Source organism: Bos indicus, chromosome 10, assembly GCF_029378745.1.
Source record: "Bos indicus isolate NIAB-ARS_2022 breed Sahiwal x Tharparkar chromosome 10, NIAB-ARS_B.indTharparkar_mat_pri_1.0, whole genome shotgun sequence".
Taxonomy (NCBI): Eukaryota; Metazoa; Chordata; class Mammalia; order Artiodactyla; family Bovidae; genus Bos; species Bos indicus.
Window position 1 is genome coordinate 71,404,604 of NC_091769.1, and position 17,501 is coordinate 71,422,104.

General features: G+C 39.6%; 1 protein-coding gene across 4 annotated transcripts in view; it reads left to right on the top strand.

Annotated features, from left to right (window-relative positions):
• Window positions 1-17,501, top strand: part of DAAM1 (dishevelled associated activator of morphogenesis 1) — a 191,846-nt gene that overhangs the window by 124,278 nt on the left and 50,067 nt on the right. For all 4 annotated transcript variants that reach the window (XM_070797677.1, XM_070797679.1, XM_070797678.1 and 1 more), the window contains 2 exons: window positions 10,398-10,469; window positions 15,959-16,053. In XM_070797677.1, the coding sequence (XP_070653778.1) occupies window positions 10,398-10,469; window positions 15,959-16,053 (167 nt within the window). The remainder of the gene's footprint in view (window positions 1-10,397; window positions 10,470-15,958; window positions 16,054-17,501) is intronic.

Here is a 17,501-nt window from a genome sequence, read left to right on the forward strand (position 1 = left end):
TTTGAAGAGGTGGAGGTACAGGAAAGGAGCATATGTGTCATCAGTGAGCCTGGGTCCTACTTCATTTCTGTTGTTTTAGAGATGACATGTCCTCAATCTTATAAGAAGAAAACTGATTTTACTATTGAGTTTATGGCAAACTTTGTTAAAGTATGTGTGCTTGATAAAATGCAGACTGTCCATGTTTACCTTTGTTTCATGTATCTTTTATTCTAAATCAAAAATGTCACTTGTTGTGGCCCATCAGGAAAGCAAGAACTTGTTCTCTTTCCTCTTGCAGAGATATTCATTCTGCTCAGATATCTATCTCAGATGCCCTCTCAGTAGAGACTGTGTAGAGTTGAGCATCACTGACAAGCACATTCCTTTTATAGGAATTCAGATGGCTTATATTGGAGTTATTTTTCCAAGTAGCAGACATGAGAGTGTGATGAGCGTATGGAAATTTTGAGATTTTTTTTTTTTTTTTATGAATTGAGGAAGATAAATGTTTGCTGTTCAGTCACTGGAGAACTTTTGGCCTGGTTAGGAGATGACTCTGGGAGGACATAATAGCTTTTTTTTTGAATCAGTTAAATATTTGCTGGGTTATTGCTCATAGGAGAAATTACACTTAGTCCGTATAGTTCCCAAGGGCAAAACTAAGGCCAAGAAGTTCTTGGAGTTACAAGGAGACACCTGCCAGTTCAGAATGAGGTGAGTTTTCTGACAGTCAGTGAGAATGCTGGTTCCAAACAACACTGGGCCCTCGAAGCCTTCTCTCAGAGAACACATGATCGATCACCTGCCGGTGACCTTCTGTAAGGAATCCTTGTGAGGAGAAACTCAAACTAGGGTGTCTCCAGGGTCAAAGACATAGCTATATAATTACGTGATGGCTTGCCTTACAAACATGCAGATGTTTTATAGCATGAGGAGAAGTGAAGAAGAACGTTTGCTCTTCTCCTGTGATTCTAAATGCTAAATATGAAAGCTCCTGCTATGGCGAGTCACCCTCCAGTCTTTCTAGAAAATGACTGACATTCTGAGGCTCAGGAAGAGGTGTTGGATTTCCTGGCGGATGAAGAAGCTGCTGTTCTGTAATCGTTCTTGTGTGGGCCCAACCGGATTTTGGCAGCAGTTACGTTTGATGTGTAATTGTGGCCATGGCCAAAAAATGTAACCAGGGTTGGCAGTCCCAGGAACCACATGACTCTCTTGAACTGTGACAACATAGGAATTACTTTTTGAAACCAACTGCCTGAGTTTGGCAAACTTCAGACATGGGATATAGTTTCAGCCCACTGCTAGGGGTCAGAGGTGAGGGTTGGAAGGACTGAGTAAAGCAACTGTCTCAGGAATGCAAGTTTGTGGACCTACTGGGTTTTCTTTTCCTGATGAAAGAAGAGCAAGAGGGAAGGAGTTGGAGGCAAATATCAGGATTTAAAAGACCTAATGATTCTGTGCTATTTTTAAAAAAGGAGATTTCAGGAAGCAGCAAGCTTGGTAAGAACGTAGACTTTTCAGAGTCTGTTCCATCTCTTGCAAAAATGCACATTACTGGGGAAATCCCATACAGTTTATGTGCTCATCCGAACTTAAACTGGGGTTTACTGGACATAGAGTGGCTTTGAGGAAAGGAGAAAGCATGGAAAACAGTTGGTGATCAAGTAAGAATTTTGAGAATTTTGATGTACTCCCACCCTCTTGAGAGTCGAGCTTAATCGAGCACAGAGGTTGGCAAACCATGGCCCATGGGTCAGATCCAGCCAATAGCCTGTTTTTGTAAATGAAGTGTTACTGAGACAGGGCAGGGCCCCCTCTCTTTAAGTGTTATCTGTATCTGCTTTCTTTACCACTGAGCCACCTGGGACGCCTGCCAAGCAGGGGACATGGGTTCAGTCCCTGGGTCAGGAAGATCCCCTGGAGGGGGAAAGGGCAACCCACTCCAGTACTGTTGCCTGGGAGATCCCATGGACAGAGGAGCCTGGCAGGCTACAGTCCATAGGGTCCCAAAGAGTTGGACACGACTTAGTGACCAAACCACTACCACAGTCGCTGCTTTTGCGTGTGCAAAAGCAGAGTTGAATCGAGTAGTTGCAACAGACTGTGTGGTCTACAAAGCCTAAAATATGTATGATCTGGCCCTTTACAGAAAAGGCTGGCTGTTCCATACTTCATCATGGCCATCTTTTAAGAAGATATTAATTATACTAGTACTGTTGAGTTAGAAGGGAAAGATTGTTGTTGTTCAGTCACTCAATTGTGTCCGAATCTTTGCAACCCTATGGACTGCAGCACACCAAGCTTTTCTGTCCTTCACCATCTCCCAGAGCTTGCTCAAACTCTTATCCATTGAGTCGGTGATGCCATTCAACCATCTCATCCTCTGTCATCCCCTTCTCTTCCTGCCTTCAAACTTTCCCAGCGTCAAGGTCTTTTCCAGTGAGTTGGCTCTTCGTATCAGATGGCCAAAGTATTGGAGCTTCAGCCCAATATCAGTCCCTACAATAAATATTCAGGACTGATTTCCTTTAGGATTGACTTGTTTGATCTCCTTGCAGTCCAAGGGACTCTCAAGAGTCTTCTCCAACACCACAGTTCAAAAGGATCGATTCTTTGGCACTTAGCCTTCTTTATGGTCCAGCTCTCACATCTGTACATGACTCCTGGAAAAAACATAGTTTTGACTAGATGGATCTTTGTCAGCAAAGTAATGTCTGCTTTTTAATATGCAGTCTAGATTTGTCATAGCTTTTCTTCCAAGGAGCAAGTGTCTTTTAGTTTCATGGCTGCAGTCACCTTCTGCAGGGATTTTGGAGCCCCCCAAAATAAAGTCTGTCACTGTTTCCATTATTTCCTCATCTATTTGCCATGAAGTGATGGGGCTGGATGCCATGATCTTTGTTTTTTGAATGTTGAGTTTTAAGCCAGCTTTTGCACTCTCCTGTTTCACCTTAAGAGGCTCTTTAGTTCCTTATCTTTCTGCCATCAGGGTGGTGTCATCTGCATATCTGAGGTTATTGATATTTCTCTCAGCAATCTTGATTCCAGCTTGTGCTTCATCCAGATAGCAGAAGGTATTAGCAAGGCTGTCCACAAAATATTTTCCCCTCTTCCATCCTACCTGCTCTTCCTCTCACCCATATTGGTATCTGTTTCCTATCATTCGAGTTCAATAGATGCCACACACCATGGAGACACACCTAAAGAATAAAATTTTGACTTCTCTGGCCCTTTCTGCCTAGAATTCTATAAAAATTTTAGGTATAGAGTGAATTTATTTAACAGCTGTTGTATTGATTAGTCTATGGGGCTGAGCCCATTAAATCCAGAATAGGAATGACAATTCAATGCAACAGGTGACTATTTTGATCATTAACAAGGGATAGAATTTCTTGAAACTGTACGATCATAGTGAACATGTTTTCTAATAGCATTTTCTTTAAAAGCGGAACAGGTTTTATTAGTATTTAGTTGCCTTTGTCCTGTAATGAACATTGTCAGAATGAAGTTTACTTTGTATCATATGAAGCAGTACCTTTCTGCTATTGAGATTCATTTAGTTAAACCTTAATATAGCACTCGGAGAAGGCAATGGCACCCCACTCCAGTACTCTTGCCTGGAAAATCCCATGGATGGAGGAACCTGGTAGGCTGTAGTCCATGGGGTCGCTAAGAGTCGGACATGACTGAGTGACTTCCCTTTCACTTTCCACTTTCATGCATTGGAGAAGGAAATGGCAACCCACTCCAGTGTTCTTGCCTGGAGAATCCCAGGGACAGGGGAGCCTGGTGGGCTGCCGTCTGTGGGGTCACACAGAGTCGGACACGACTGAAGCGACTTAGCAGTAGCAGCATAGCACTACTGTTTTTCAGTTGATGGTACTATTGTGCATCACTAGAAGATTTGTAGCCAATCTAAATGGTGAGTGTCTTTCTTTCCTACCAAGTATTATCCAAGAACCTCATGGGTTTGTAACTGAATGGAGATTTATGGCTTTAGTTGGCCAAGTGCATGTTGCTCCAGTCTGTGATTTGTGGTCTAGGGAACAACCACAGAGTGTGTCCTTTACAATTGATTGACCTTTGCACAGCCTATTTTGGGCCTTCTAAGAGCATCTTAAAGAAAAAACAATACAGTTCTTACATATTGTTACTTGATCCTATTAAATACTTGTCCTGTGGTAATTTCAAAAGAAATATTCTTTACATTAAGACTTAATACTTAAACTACACTTTGAGACCCATTTATATCACTAAAGACTTCTGATACTACCAAGAAATTGCAACATAATAAGTGTGGAAATTTTAGAACATGTTAGCATGCTTCAGGTAGACAAACCTTATCCCAGATCACACAATTTCTTTGTCTGTAGCTGATATTAGGATTAATTGAAACAGAAAATCCAGTAAGAAGAAATAATTAGAGAAATGTTGTAAAATAATTTTCTGTAGGGAGCAGAAGGGTGCCCTGGTGATGGAGATGCAACACCCCAAATGTTGCACAGTCTTGACTGGATATAGTTCATGTAACACAGAACATTAGAAAAAGTAGAGCTCTTGTCCTAACAGAACTTTCAAACGGATGCTTTCAAACTCCTATTTTAATTGTGAAAATAGCCCTTGTTCTTAGTAAATGAAAGTGTGAATTGTACAGAAGTTTATAAATAAAAGACTTTTTCTACTACCCTGCTAGCCAGGGGTAGCCATTGTTACATTTTATTATGTCTGTTTCCAGAAATGTTTGTGTGTAGTGTATATATTTTTTCTATAGATTGGAGGTCATATTTTGAATCACTTTTCCCTCCATAATATACTTGGTCTTTTTTTTTTTTTGATGGGGACCCGTTTTTAAAGTCTTTATGGAATTTGTTACAATATTGTTTATATTTTATGTTTTGGGTTTTTATTTTTGTCCACAAGGTGTGTGGGATCTTAGCTCTCTGACCAGGGATTGAACCCACACCCTCATGTATTGGAAAGTGAAGTTTTAACTGCTGGACCATCAGGGAAGTCCCTACTTGGTCAACTCTACTTCATTCTTTGCTACTGCTACAAAGTAGTTTATTCAACCACTTCCCTTTCATATACTTGTTAACTTTATTTGCTGATTCAAACAGTTCTGGAGTGAAACAAATCTTTGTAATATGTATCTGTGCAAGTGTAATCATAGGCTAAATTTCTGAATAGACTTACAGAGTCAAAGACTATGTGTGTTTTAAATATGAACAATTACTGTCAAAATTTATGTTCAAACTGCTACAAATTTTTGTAGCCCTAGTAACAGGGACTTAGAATGGCCATAGCTAGAGATCCTGAAACAGTATATTATCATTATCATCCTAGCTAACATATGTTGAACATTTCTGTGTGTCCGGTTCCCAGAGCTCTTCCCTGGTAGCTCAGCTGCTGAAGAACCCGCCTGCAATACAGGAGACCCTGGTTCGATTCCTGGGTTGGGAAGATCCGCTGGAGAAGGGATAGGCTACCCACTCCAGTATTCTTGGGCTTCCCTGGTGGCTCAGCTGGTAAAGAATCCATCTGCAGTGTGGGAGACTGGGGTTCAATCCCTGGGTTGGGAAGATCCCCTAGAGAAGACCTTTCCCTGGAGAAGATCTCCTGGAGGAGAGCTTCCAGGAGAACAGCTGCCCACTCCAGTATTCCGGCCTGGAGAATTCCATGGACTGTACAGTCCTTGTGGTGGCAAAGAGTAGGACACGACTGAGCGACTTTCACTTTCACTTTTTCATTAACTTACTGAATCCTTACAATGACCCTATCAGGTAGGCACCACTTTTACAGAAAAGGAAACTAAAGCTGAGTCACACACAGAAATTACTTACCTTTCCTGCCAAAAGTCATTTAAGGTAGTGAGTGAGTGAGGATTCAAATGCCTGTCTGTTGAAGGTGGTAGAAGTGGAGTACAATCAGCTTGGATTGAGAAAGAGATGACAGTGAAGTGAAAGACAGACTTGTCAACAAATAAATAATGCAGATTTTATTCTTATGGGCAAAATGGTACTGAGAAAAGCAAATGCACTGTTGAGCATTTAAAGAGGGTGGGGGAGGATCTCTTGAATTTTTTTTATTTTTAATAGCCACTGACCAGCAATATGGAGTGAAAAATGTGTCGGTTGGAAATGAAGTGAGGTTAGAAATAGACTATGTATTTCTTTACCTTTTAAATGAGTTAGTTAATTAGAGCCTGATTTATAAACAAAAGAAGAAAAAAGAAAAATTCAATATTCTTGAAGGTCCTTTGCACTGTACAAGTTCCCTTTTCTAGTGAAGAGTTTGTTTAGAATTTGAGATTGTAGGAGCAAAATGGAAAACCAAGAAAAGAGGTTAAAGCTGCATTTATTGCAGGTTGAAAGCAAAGGCAGAGTGTCCATCCAGCAGGAAATTTTGTCTATGAATACACTCTTATTGATGCCTATCAAGCTAAGGAAATAGGATGCATTGGATTAGAGAAATAATAAAATAATTAATGTTGAGATTTCCCCCCTCTAATTACCTTAGAAAGGAAGCAGCTGTTGCAAGTTAAAGGTTAACTGAGTCACTGAACAACATAATTTTTTAAATTATTGACTTTAGAAATTGAGCACTCTAAATATATTAATAGTAACAAATGATGTTTCACATAACATCTCAGTATTAGAGTCATGTAGAATCTTAGAGCTTATAGGTGCTTTGAAAAGTCTAGTCTCACCTCTTAATTTGAACAGAAGAAAAACAAGACCCAAAGATCTTCAAACTTAGCGGTAGGTGCTAATTGAATAAACCAACAAGTAAGTTCTTGAATCTCATCTTTGCATGGCCTATCTGGTCATTTTTCCACCATACCATCTCTCTGAATATAAGTGATGTTTGCAAATATTCTTGGAAACCAATTATCAGTGTAGAATTTAAGAACATAAAATGTTTATAATAATTCAATATCTAATAGATTATCTAATAGACCTTCTAAGGATAGACATATAACTTAAATGTTTATTATGTTTTCAAGAGGAAACAAAACTGGATATTAATGTGAATTATACATTCTTTTGTAGAATAAAAAGAGCATTTAATGTGATTGCTACAACTTGTATTTGCATAGGACAATCTTCTCTAAGTGTCTTTAAGAGTTACCTACTATCTATTTTAAAAGAGAGGGGGAAAGCAGTGTTTTTAAAGAATAGAATGAAGGCAATATTTTTGCTTATTTCCCATTAGAAAATTTCTAATGGAATCAGTGAAGTAGGTAGCCAAAAGTAGGGTTAGATGTATATCGTTTAGGGATGGTTTTGTTTATGATTTCAGTGTCTACAGGTGGTCAGTGCCATGGGCTTATCTCCATGAAGACAGACTGTAACATGCAGTGAATAACAGACAGGATAATAGGTTAGGGAGAAGCTTCTTAGTGTTGTCTGCATGCACAGATATAAAGATAAATGAGGTGTTGACAGAGGAGCAAAAGAGTTCCCACAGAAAGCCTGGAGAGAAGATTCAGAGGTAGCCCGGGTAAGACATCAGACCTTAGAATAATATCAGAAATGTTGAATGTAGCAAAAAGTAGCACTAAGGTTTAGGGAAAGGTGAACTCATTTTTATCCGCTAATCATATTTTAGTCTCTTACAGTGAAGTGGTGAAGAGTGAAAGAGCAGCTTTGCACTCAATATGTATTGCTTGTGATTAATCTGAGGTCTCGTTTTAGGAAAAGAGGTTGTCACGATTCTTCTCACTGCCTCTGAATTTCCAGCAGGACGACCTTTAGCAACTCATCTGTACTCCCTTTGCCTCTGTTTCCTCTTCAGCAAAATGAGTGTGATGACAGCTACCTCACAGGGTAGATTAAATGAAGATCACAGTGCTTAGCACAGTGTTTGATGCATGGGAAGAAGCTCTGTATGTGTTAGGATATTGCTGCTGCTTGCGTTACAAATACAGTGATACAGTTTGTACAGGCTTGTGTATTTTTCCATTTGTTTCTCTAGAACAAGTATATAGAACCAAAACAGATGGCCCAAAGAATAATATGTGTTAGAGGTTGGTAATGCATAGAACTCAGTTTCCTTCCAAGAATATTATACAAGTTACCCTTCCATCAGTGATCCCTTTCATGGACTTCTTAGGAGAAAGTCTCCCCCTTGGCAAGTCTTCACGTCCAGTGCTCTTTAGGGGACCTCCGAGAAAAATTAAATTCAGCTCCTTCTGGCCTGTGTCTCTGTATCACTGGAGACTCCAGCAGCCACACAAAGGAGGGGGAGATTTGGTTCACAGGTACGAGTTTGTCTTGGCTACTGTAGCGCACACACGTCTGTAGAGCACCAGGGAATCACACGGGGAAACTGAAGATGCATTGCTAAAATGAAGGACCCTGAGGATCACTATATCCCTGCTGGGGATATAGTGATAACACTTTGTATTTTTACGAGAAACTTCCACATACGTTAGCTCATTTGATTTTCTCAGCACTGAGGCATGTAAAATAAAATGAAGCTTTCTTCCCCTAATTTTGACTGCAGAATCTAGATCTACTCTTAATCCATTACAATTATTTTAAAAGCATTTTCAAAGTATAGAGAGTTTTCTCTGTGTATTAATCTTAAGCTTCTAAAATGATCTCTCTCCTGAAACCATGAATGTTAAACTTACAACAGTCTGTCATGGGACCCCAGACATGGGACGTGATTTTGTTGTAGTTTTGGAAATTTGCCCTAGTTTGAGGCAATAGAAAGATCTGGCGCCTTCTATTTCATTTTATAGGTTCAAATACCATTGAATATCACTGTGGGTTTTGGCTTGCTGAATACCTTGGTAGCAGTAGGGTTTTGCTAACTTTAATACATAATTTTAAGAGGAGAGAAGGGTTCAGCATTTATACTCCCATTGTAGCTATTTTATTAACATGTTAAATAATAATCAGGGGCTGTTCTAAAAGCTCATCAAATTTCCTTAGCTTTTAAAAGCCATGAAAGTGAAATCCAGTCCAACTTCAAAGCCTCTGCTATAGCCTTTGTCCCCATCATCTGGCTTGTTCAATCTCCAGATGAAATTCATGCAAGTCCCTGAGTTTGGATATCAGTTACTACCAGCCTTTAAGGCACTGTGAGCAACAGTTACTTTGCCCCCTTCTTGTGACTACTTAAAGAAGAGTTTTGAAATTGTTTCTTTTATCTCACCAGAGTAGACCTGCCTAGAAAGATTTGTTTAGAGAAAGTTTGTTTCTTTTAAGTAAAGTATAGGACTGAAATGAATAGCCCTACCTTGAAGCCATTATTCCAAGGATGGGGATCCAGGCACAGTAAGTAGTAGTAGCTACTTCATTGTCCAGTACAGCTCTGTGTGCCTAGACCAGCACTTCTCCATGGAAACAAGAGGTATCAAGTGTACTAAGGTGCTCTCTGAATGTGAAGCTAGTGAAGAGCTGGAATTTTCCCCTTCAGGTTTGTTCTGTCACACAAATGACTTAGACCCATACAGGTTTGCATGGAAATCTCTCACCACAAGGCCATCTTCAAGTGGACTTGAGGCTCTGAGGGGACAGAGGCCACAGTCACCTGATTTGGGGGGAAGGTGTGGGCTCAGGCTGACAAAGATCTTCTATCCACGGAAGCCCTAGGGACTCTGGTGCTGACTTCAAGTCACCCTGGTTTGTAAGATGCAGCGATTTAGGAATCGGTTCCTGAATTCCTTGGGTTTCAGTTCTCTTCAGCTCAGATATTTTCTTCCATTACATTTTCTCAAACTCACAAGCTGTCACGGCATAAGGGCTGGACCTGGGACTGATGTGTGTTCATTTTGTTGTCTTTCATCCAATGTTGGGCTTTATTTTACCTCCTCATCTGAAACAATACCTAGTTTTGGTCACATCAAATGAGACCCTTCTTCAAAATATTTACTGTCTGCTGGAGCCTGAATAAACCAACTGCAAAAGTCTAGTTAACAACTGGCCAAATCCCATGGTCATTTTTAAAGACAGCTTCCCCTCTTTTGTGAGTTTCATCCAGACATGTAATCTGGCAGTAGTGTCTTTAGCGCCACACAGAACCTAGAGGTCCTTTGTGCTTGCAACAAACACAGTCAGTCTCCTTCCCAATGTTACTGCTCCCCTGAAGGAAAACAGCATCATCTTAACTGCATGTGGCTAAGTTCTCATTTCATCTCCCCTTGCTCCCTGGTTCAGAAAACGTGCCTTTGTCACACCTAATTCTGACTTCAGCACTATCTGTGGAGATTGGATCAGGAGTACCACCCTGGTCAAAGGGACATTCTGGTGATCTAAAGCCAACTTTTAAAAGACAAATATCTTACATCTCCATGTCTTCTAATGGTTTGTGTGGGCCATTGTCTAGAGGCTCTGGAAGTCAGATGTTTTTGTGACCATTGTGTATATCTGGTGGTATATCACTTTTTTTTTCTGTCTCTTTAGGACCAGGAAGAAAACAAGGGCGCAACAAGTTGGCCTGAGTTCTACATTGATCAGCTCAATTCCATGGCTGCTGTAGGTATCCTTTCTGTTCTCTGATGCAGTTTACAATGCAAGTTTAGTACAAAGCATGCAGTTGCATAATAAATTCACTTAAGTAAGAACTACCAAATATCATTATCTCTCCAGAGTCCATTCCAAATGTTCAGTGTTGCGGGAGAAATGGGAGGCAGGAGTGATACTTGGCAAAATGATTATTTTTCAGTATGTTTTACGTAAAATCAGCACATACTAAAATATAAGTGAGTTTAATGTTACTGGAGGAAATGTAATCATAAATCTGGCTTCTGTTCAGCTTTAACTTGCAACTGGTCTTATCAGTCATGTGGAACTTGGATAGGGCAACACCATTCTAAATGCTAATACCATTTAGAAATAGTACAATGAAACTATCCCTTCACTGTTCTCTCCCCCCCCCCCTTTTTTTTTTAAAAACTGAGGGCTTTCTTGGGTTCTTGGTCTTATAGGGTACCGAAATATTCTTTTACTCATATAAATAATACAAAAAAAAGTTCCTGAAATAGGTGGTTTAATGAAAAGGCGTAATAGTAATAATGCTGAAATGTCCTTGGGAAATCTTTGGTAGGTGGATTTTTGATTTAGTAATTGCTAAAAAGGTGTTCTCAATGTCTAAAATGCACATTCCAGTCACATGGATATCTCTGCAGTGTCAAAGTTTTGAGCTGCTTGAGGGATCCAGCAAAGATACACAGCAGAAAGCACATCATCAGCATTTGAGTCTTAATAGCTTAAATCTTGTCCATGTTGATAAAAGTTGGAGGTTTCCCAGCAGAGCAGTCTTTGCTTCCATGGGCACACTTCTGATTTTAAGAGTGTATCTGTCAGGTTCAACTTTGAGTTTACTCCATTCGAGCAGCTGACAACTTCCATGGTATTCTCTCTACCTCTCCCTTTCCTCCTGTCCCCAGGGTCCTTGGGGAGAATTCACTTCTTATCATTTAGAGCAAACATTCTAGATTGTCTAATATTTTGCTGCTGCTAAAAAAGTTAAAAACTGACTAGAATATGTGAATCATTCACACTTCTGCTAAACTTTCAGAGGCCTTGACTTTTCGTAACTTCCTCTTTTCTAGCTTTTCCTTTGATGAGGCTTCTTCTGCTGTCACACCATGAATAGAATAAACAGCCTGGCACATGTGAACAGAGCTGTATAAATTATAGAAGAAACTGCATAAGCTTTTTGCCCCAAGGGTTTCTCTAAAAGCACAGCAGAAAAGAACAGAAAGTAACCACCAAATCCTTCTACCAGGCATCCGACACAATGATGAGAAAAGAGTGATCTCAGCACTCATATGAATGTGTTAACAGAACATGAGGCTTGTGAGGGCCTTCGGGGATTTTCTCTCCATCCGCCTGAGCAATAATAATACAGAGCCATTTGCATTTCCTGCACGTAAAGGTTATTTCTGAAATCTTGTTCTTGGCTGTTAGGGGAAAAAAAGAGCTGTCAGGCAGGCTGTCTCTCTTTCTAATTAAGTCAGCCTTATTTGATGTCTAACATGGAAAGTTGTTCCTTTGTTAATGTATTCACTTCTATGAGTGGAGAAGTACGAAATAACTGGGTTTTTTCCTTTCTTCAAATTTTAGGGCAGTTTGGTTAATCCGTCCTTTAGTGACTTACTCCACGCCTTGTCTGCAGTTGGCCTGGCTTATTTCCTGTACTAGAAGGTCCCCAATGTGCCAGTTTGTAGCACTTCTTCAAGGGCCTCCCTTTTCCTTCATCCAGATCCTTGGACTACCTTTTGCTACATTCACACATCATCTACATTTCAATTATACTTGCTTCCTAGTCTAAAGCCCTCTCCGAGAGTATCTCCAGGCCCTTAAATGTTAGTGACTTTGCTCTTCTTTATGGACACGAGTGTGAGCAAACTCTGGGAGACAGTGAAGGACAGAGGAGCCTGGCAGGCTCCATGGGGGGTTGCAAAGAGTTGGACTTAGCAACTAAACAACGACAAATGCATTAAACACCTAGCAAAGCTTTCTTCTGCTCCTTGAAGAACAAAGCTAGCATCTTTTCAGGGTTAAGGGTAAAGGCATTATAACAATTGATGAAATAATCAGGCCTTAACACTTCTGCATCTATAAAGGAGCAAGGAGGTCTGATGAGACCAGAAACCCTTTGCTGAGTTTTCAAACCCTATTAAGTGGCCACCACCTCCTTAAAGGTCTTGCTAACCTCTCTGGAGAATTCCTCACAACGGAAATTCTGAGACATCATCTCTGGGGACTTGGAAAGGCACATGACTCCTCCTGGTCCTTTCCTGGCTTGGCAGCTAAGCTCTCTGGCTCTGCTTTGGGAATTGTTGAAGGGGTGTTTATCCACATCATCATCATCCATTGTCTTCAGCACCAGTAGCGGCTGCTGCTATTTAGCGTGCGCCATGTGACAGGCAGACTAACAGGCACTTTACATGCTGTTTTAAATCCTTACAAGCACCTTCTGCTCTAAGTGCTACTTATAGATAAGGAGTCTGAGACTCAGAAAGGTTACCTTGCCCAAGGTCATCTCATTTGGAAGTGGTAGATCGGGAATTTAAGCCTATCAGTCAAGCCTATCAGCTCAAAGACTCCTTTCCAGCTTGCCTCTCACTAACTAGGTTTTTAAAATCCTTTATCACTGTGGAAATCCCACCCACACCCCACCTCCCAGCTTTTCTGAGGTGGGACAGGCATCTGCAGAGTCTGATAAACAGTCCAGGTTGAGAACCGCAGCACTTACTGGTCTGTGAAGCCCTCTGTGGAACAAGTGCAGTTACTTTATGGAAGCCTCGTAACAAGAATTCTTTGTTCTTTAAAGGACCCCTGAGTGATCTGTTGGCTTTTAAAGAGTGAAAAACAGTTTAATAAAAGGAGAGCGTGTTCCAGAAGGGCCTGGACTTTCTTGGTGTGTGGCTTCTGTGTGCACTCTCAGGGAGCAAGGATGTGAGGTGATGAAGTTCTGTGTGCTTAGCGGGTTGGCTTATTGATTTCACACCAGTGAAACGTTTCAAAAAGAAGCTTACTTCCAGACTTTCCCAGCCAGGGATGGTTTCTATGCCTGGTTTGTACATCTTTCTCCTCCCTGCATGTCCCAGTGTAAACCTCAGCAGCTTTGACCGGAGGAGCCTCTGCTAGGACGCACTCTGTCCTTTGCCTGCCCCTCAAATGAGCAGAGATTTAGTAAGTGGTTAGCGCAGCCACGGAGGCCACCAGAGCCCTGTCCAGTGCATGCCAAGGTGCATCCTGGCTGTTTGGCGTAGCAGTCATCTTAGGAAATGTAAGCATATCCCCCTTTTCTATGAAAACTGCAAATTTAGACTTCTCCGTAAATGTGAAGCTTGAAAACTTGAGACTTCATATAAATTATTTTATTTTGAAAAGTCACTTTAGAATATCAGGTTCATCTACATAGAATCGATTTTCTCAATACAATAAACAATCTTAGATTCAAAAGAGGATAATGTCTTCTGTTTTGAGAGGAAAGTAATAGTTCTTATATTGGGAAAGGAAATTCTAATTTAAATTTCTTTTCATAAAACTCCCAACTCCTCTAGGGAGAGACTTAATGTAGTCTGCCTTTATTTGGAGGTTCCCCCTTCCCCAAGATTGTTAAAAGGATAAATATGTGCATCTTTATTTGGTATTAATGAACCACAATAAGAAAGGTATGTAGTCTTTAATTTGGGAGGTTTGGGTGACTAAGCTTAGGAACAAGAAATAATGTTCATAAAAGTCTTGATCCTGGACTGCAGATTCAAAGTGATTGCTTGAGAGTCTAAACAAATTCAGCTGTGCCACAGGAGATTAAACGTACTTGGCTAGATTTGTGCTAAATTTTCCAGGATATGGGTCTCACAGAGCCATGAAGAAATTCATTGGCTATTTGCACACATAGCCTCTTCCCCTGCCATCCTCTGGTGACAGCTGTCAGGGCACATCTCTAACAAGAGGACAGCTTTAGCAGAAATAATTCAAGTATACAAAACAAGACTTTACTGATTTTTATTTCAGTTGCTATGAATGATACTGATATATGTTTGCTTTGAGCTTTACCCTCCTAAGTGTGAAGTCAAATTTAGGTTTTAGTTAACATTTAGTTACTTAATGCTTGTACTGTTAACGTGAAAAAATTAAGTAAAGTCACCCCTTGATGATGTGTGGTCCTGAAAGAAAGGGAGAGACTGTACCATTGAGACATATGAATAAGAGCCAAATGTTTTCTTCAATATCCCAGTCTGTTTCCCAACCACACATTTTATCAGAATAGGTAACAGGTAAAAACACTGAGACTGGACAAGCACATGTTAAAAGTAGGAAGAAGGCAAGGGACCTGTGGTTCTGTGGGTAGAGGCACCTAGGGCCTTAAGCCTTGGGATACTTTTAGTACCAGGCTTCCCTGGTGGCTCAGTGATAAAGAATTCACCTGCCAATGCAGAAGATGCGGGTTTTATACCTGGGTCAGGAAGATCCCCTGGAGGAGGAAATGGCAACTCACTCCAGTATTCTTGCCTGGTGAATTCCATAGACAGAGGAGTCTTCTGGGCTACAGTCCATAGGGTTGCAAAGAATTGAACACCACTTAGTGACTCAACAACAACAACTTTTAGTACACGTAGGTGACCATGAGGTAAAAGGAATGAAAACAACTTTTTGACAAGTCTGTGAATCTTACTAGCTTTCATGACTTTGTGATATCAACCGAGATCTGCTTCCTAGGGCCTTCTTTTTTGAAGTGAGATCTGTAGACTGCAGCATCAGCTCCGTAAGGAGCTCAGTATCTTTGGCTTCACCTCAGATATACCAAATCAGGACCCGCATTTAGCTTCCCCAGGAAATTTGTATCCTTGTTAAAGTTTGAAAAGTACTGCTCTAGTCCTGGGTAGGAAGAGAACACACACTCTCTCTCTCTATACCCTGATTTCCAAATGATGCTGAATCATTTCTAAAACTTAAGCATTTACTCTGAAGGAATTGTCTATCTTTGTGTCAAGTCGAATTTAATCATTCTTCTTAAAAATAATTTGATGTAACAGAAAGTGTAAAAGATTACACTTTTTGGCTGAGGAATGAGAGAGATAGCATGGGAAGATTGCTGCCTGCTTCTGTTTGATAGTATGATAATATTATCTCATTGTCAGAATGTTATATTTAACTACAAGTCTAATCTTTCTATCAAGTATAAATAGTAATATCTTCATCAGAGTGTAGTTATAGAATAGTTAGTTATATAAGTGTTTGGAAAGCTTAATCTCTACTAAGATTTCTCAACACTTTCTTAAAACTTTATTTAAATTCAAAAGAACTAACTTGGAGTAGAATGAATTTGTGGAATTCTTGGTGCTTTTGCTGTACACACTGGCTTATAGTAAATCTCAGTCATAGTCTCATTTGATTGTTTGTATTAAAAGTGATAGTAGCATGTACTCTGGGGGCTTGTTTTGCTTGTGCCATAATTAAAACATATAATTTAAAGAAGTTACTTTATAATTTTCTTTGCATAGAGAAAATCTCTCCTGGCTTTAGAGAAAGAAGAGGAGGAAGAGAGAAGTAAAACTATAGAGAGTTTGAAGACAGCACTAAGGACGAAACCAATGAGGTAATGTTTTGCTAGGCAGCATGTACTGCTTGTCTCTTTTTCTTCTTTTCTACTTTCTTCCTCTTTTCTTTTTTCCCTTCCTTTTTCTTAATTTTTCTGCAATAGCCAAACTTTTGGGGTAGTCTTAAAATAAAAACATGTAATTAAACCATGGATGAAAGACCTTACATATTGAACATTCACTAAATTATTTTTCTTCAATTAAAAAAGATGTAGACAGGCATGAAGATGGCTAAAGTTAAAAATGGCAGACTAACAAGCGTTGGTACAGATGTGGAGAAATTGTAACCCTCATTCATTGATGGTGGGAATATAAAATGGTGCAACCACTTTAGAAAACAGCTAGACAGTTCCTTAGAATATTAAACGTTACGTTGCCATATGAACCAAACAGTGTTGCACCTTCTTGATATATAGCCAAGGGAAGTGAAAATATGTCCCCTAAAACCTTATATGTGAATTTCAGCATTATATATAATAGCCAGAAATGGAAGCTATCCAAATTCTATCAACTGATGAATTCATAAGTAAAATGTGATATATCTATATAATGGAATACTTTTCAGCCATAAAAAGTAGTGGAGTACTGATGCATGCTACAACATGGATGGGCCTTGAAAATATTTATGCAAAGTGAAAGAAGCCAGACACAAAGGGCCACATATTGTATGATTCCGTTTATATGAAATATCCCCAAAAGGCCAATCCATAGAGACAAAAAGATAAGTGGTTGCCTGGGGTTAGAAAGAGAGGGAAATGTTCTTCTAGGGTTGATTAGGAAGGGATAATGGTTTTCTTGGGGTAATTAAAATGTTTGAAAATCAGATAGTGACCATGGTTGTACAACCCTGTGAATATATTAAAAATCACTGAATTATAATTTTGAAAGTATGGATTTTATGGCATGTGAGTTATTGCTCAGTAAAACTGTTATAAAAGAGGGATTATCATCTACTGTATGCCTCCCACACCTTTATTAACACCTTTAAGGTTTGGTAGGATATGGGGTGCTTACAGGTGCATTTCATTAGAACAAGATCTAGCTTGGCTAGATCTTGGTCACATGGTTGGATGAAATGACTGGAAAATAAAGATTCCCTATATTTGACTATAAAATGATAAGAAAAATCTTCTGATTTCTCAAAAATTATATACAGTTGTATGACAGAAGTTTTCTAGCCTATTCTAACTGTTTTCCTCTGTATATGTGTTCCAAATTCTGAGATGTTAGTGGATGCCCAAGGCTAAATAAGTTTGGAAATTTCTGGAGTAATCTAGGTTTTGTTACTTTGAACTTTTCAAAAGGCTTAACCTGCAGATGTACCTTGTGAATTATTCTCATTGATTGACTTTAAAAATATTAGTATATAGTAATCAAGTATTGCTTTTATTTGTTTTATATATTGGGATTCCATATAACATGTCATACTAAAGGAGGGCTTTGCTAT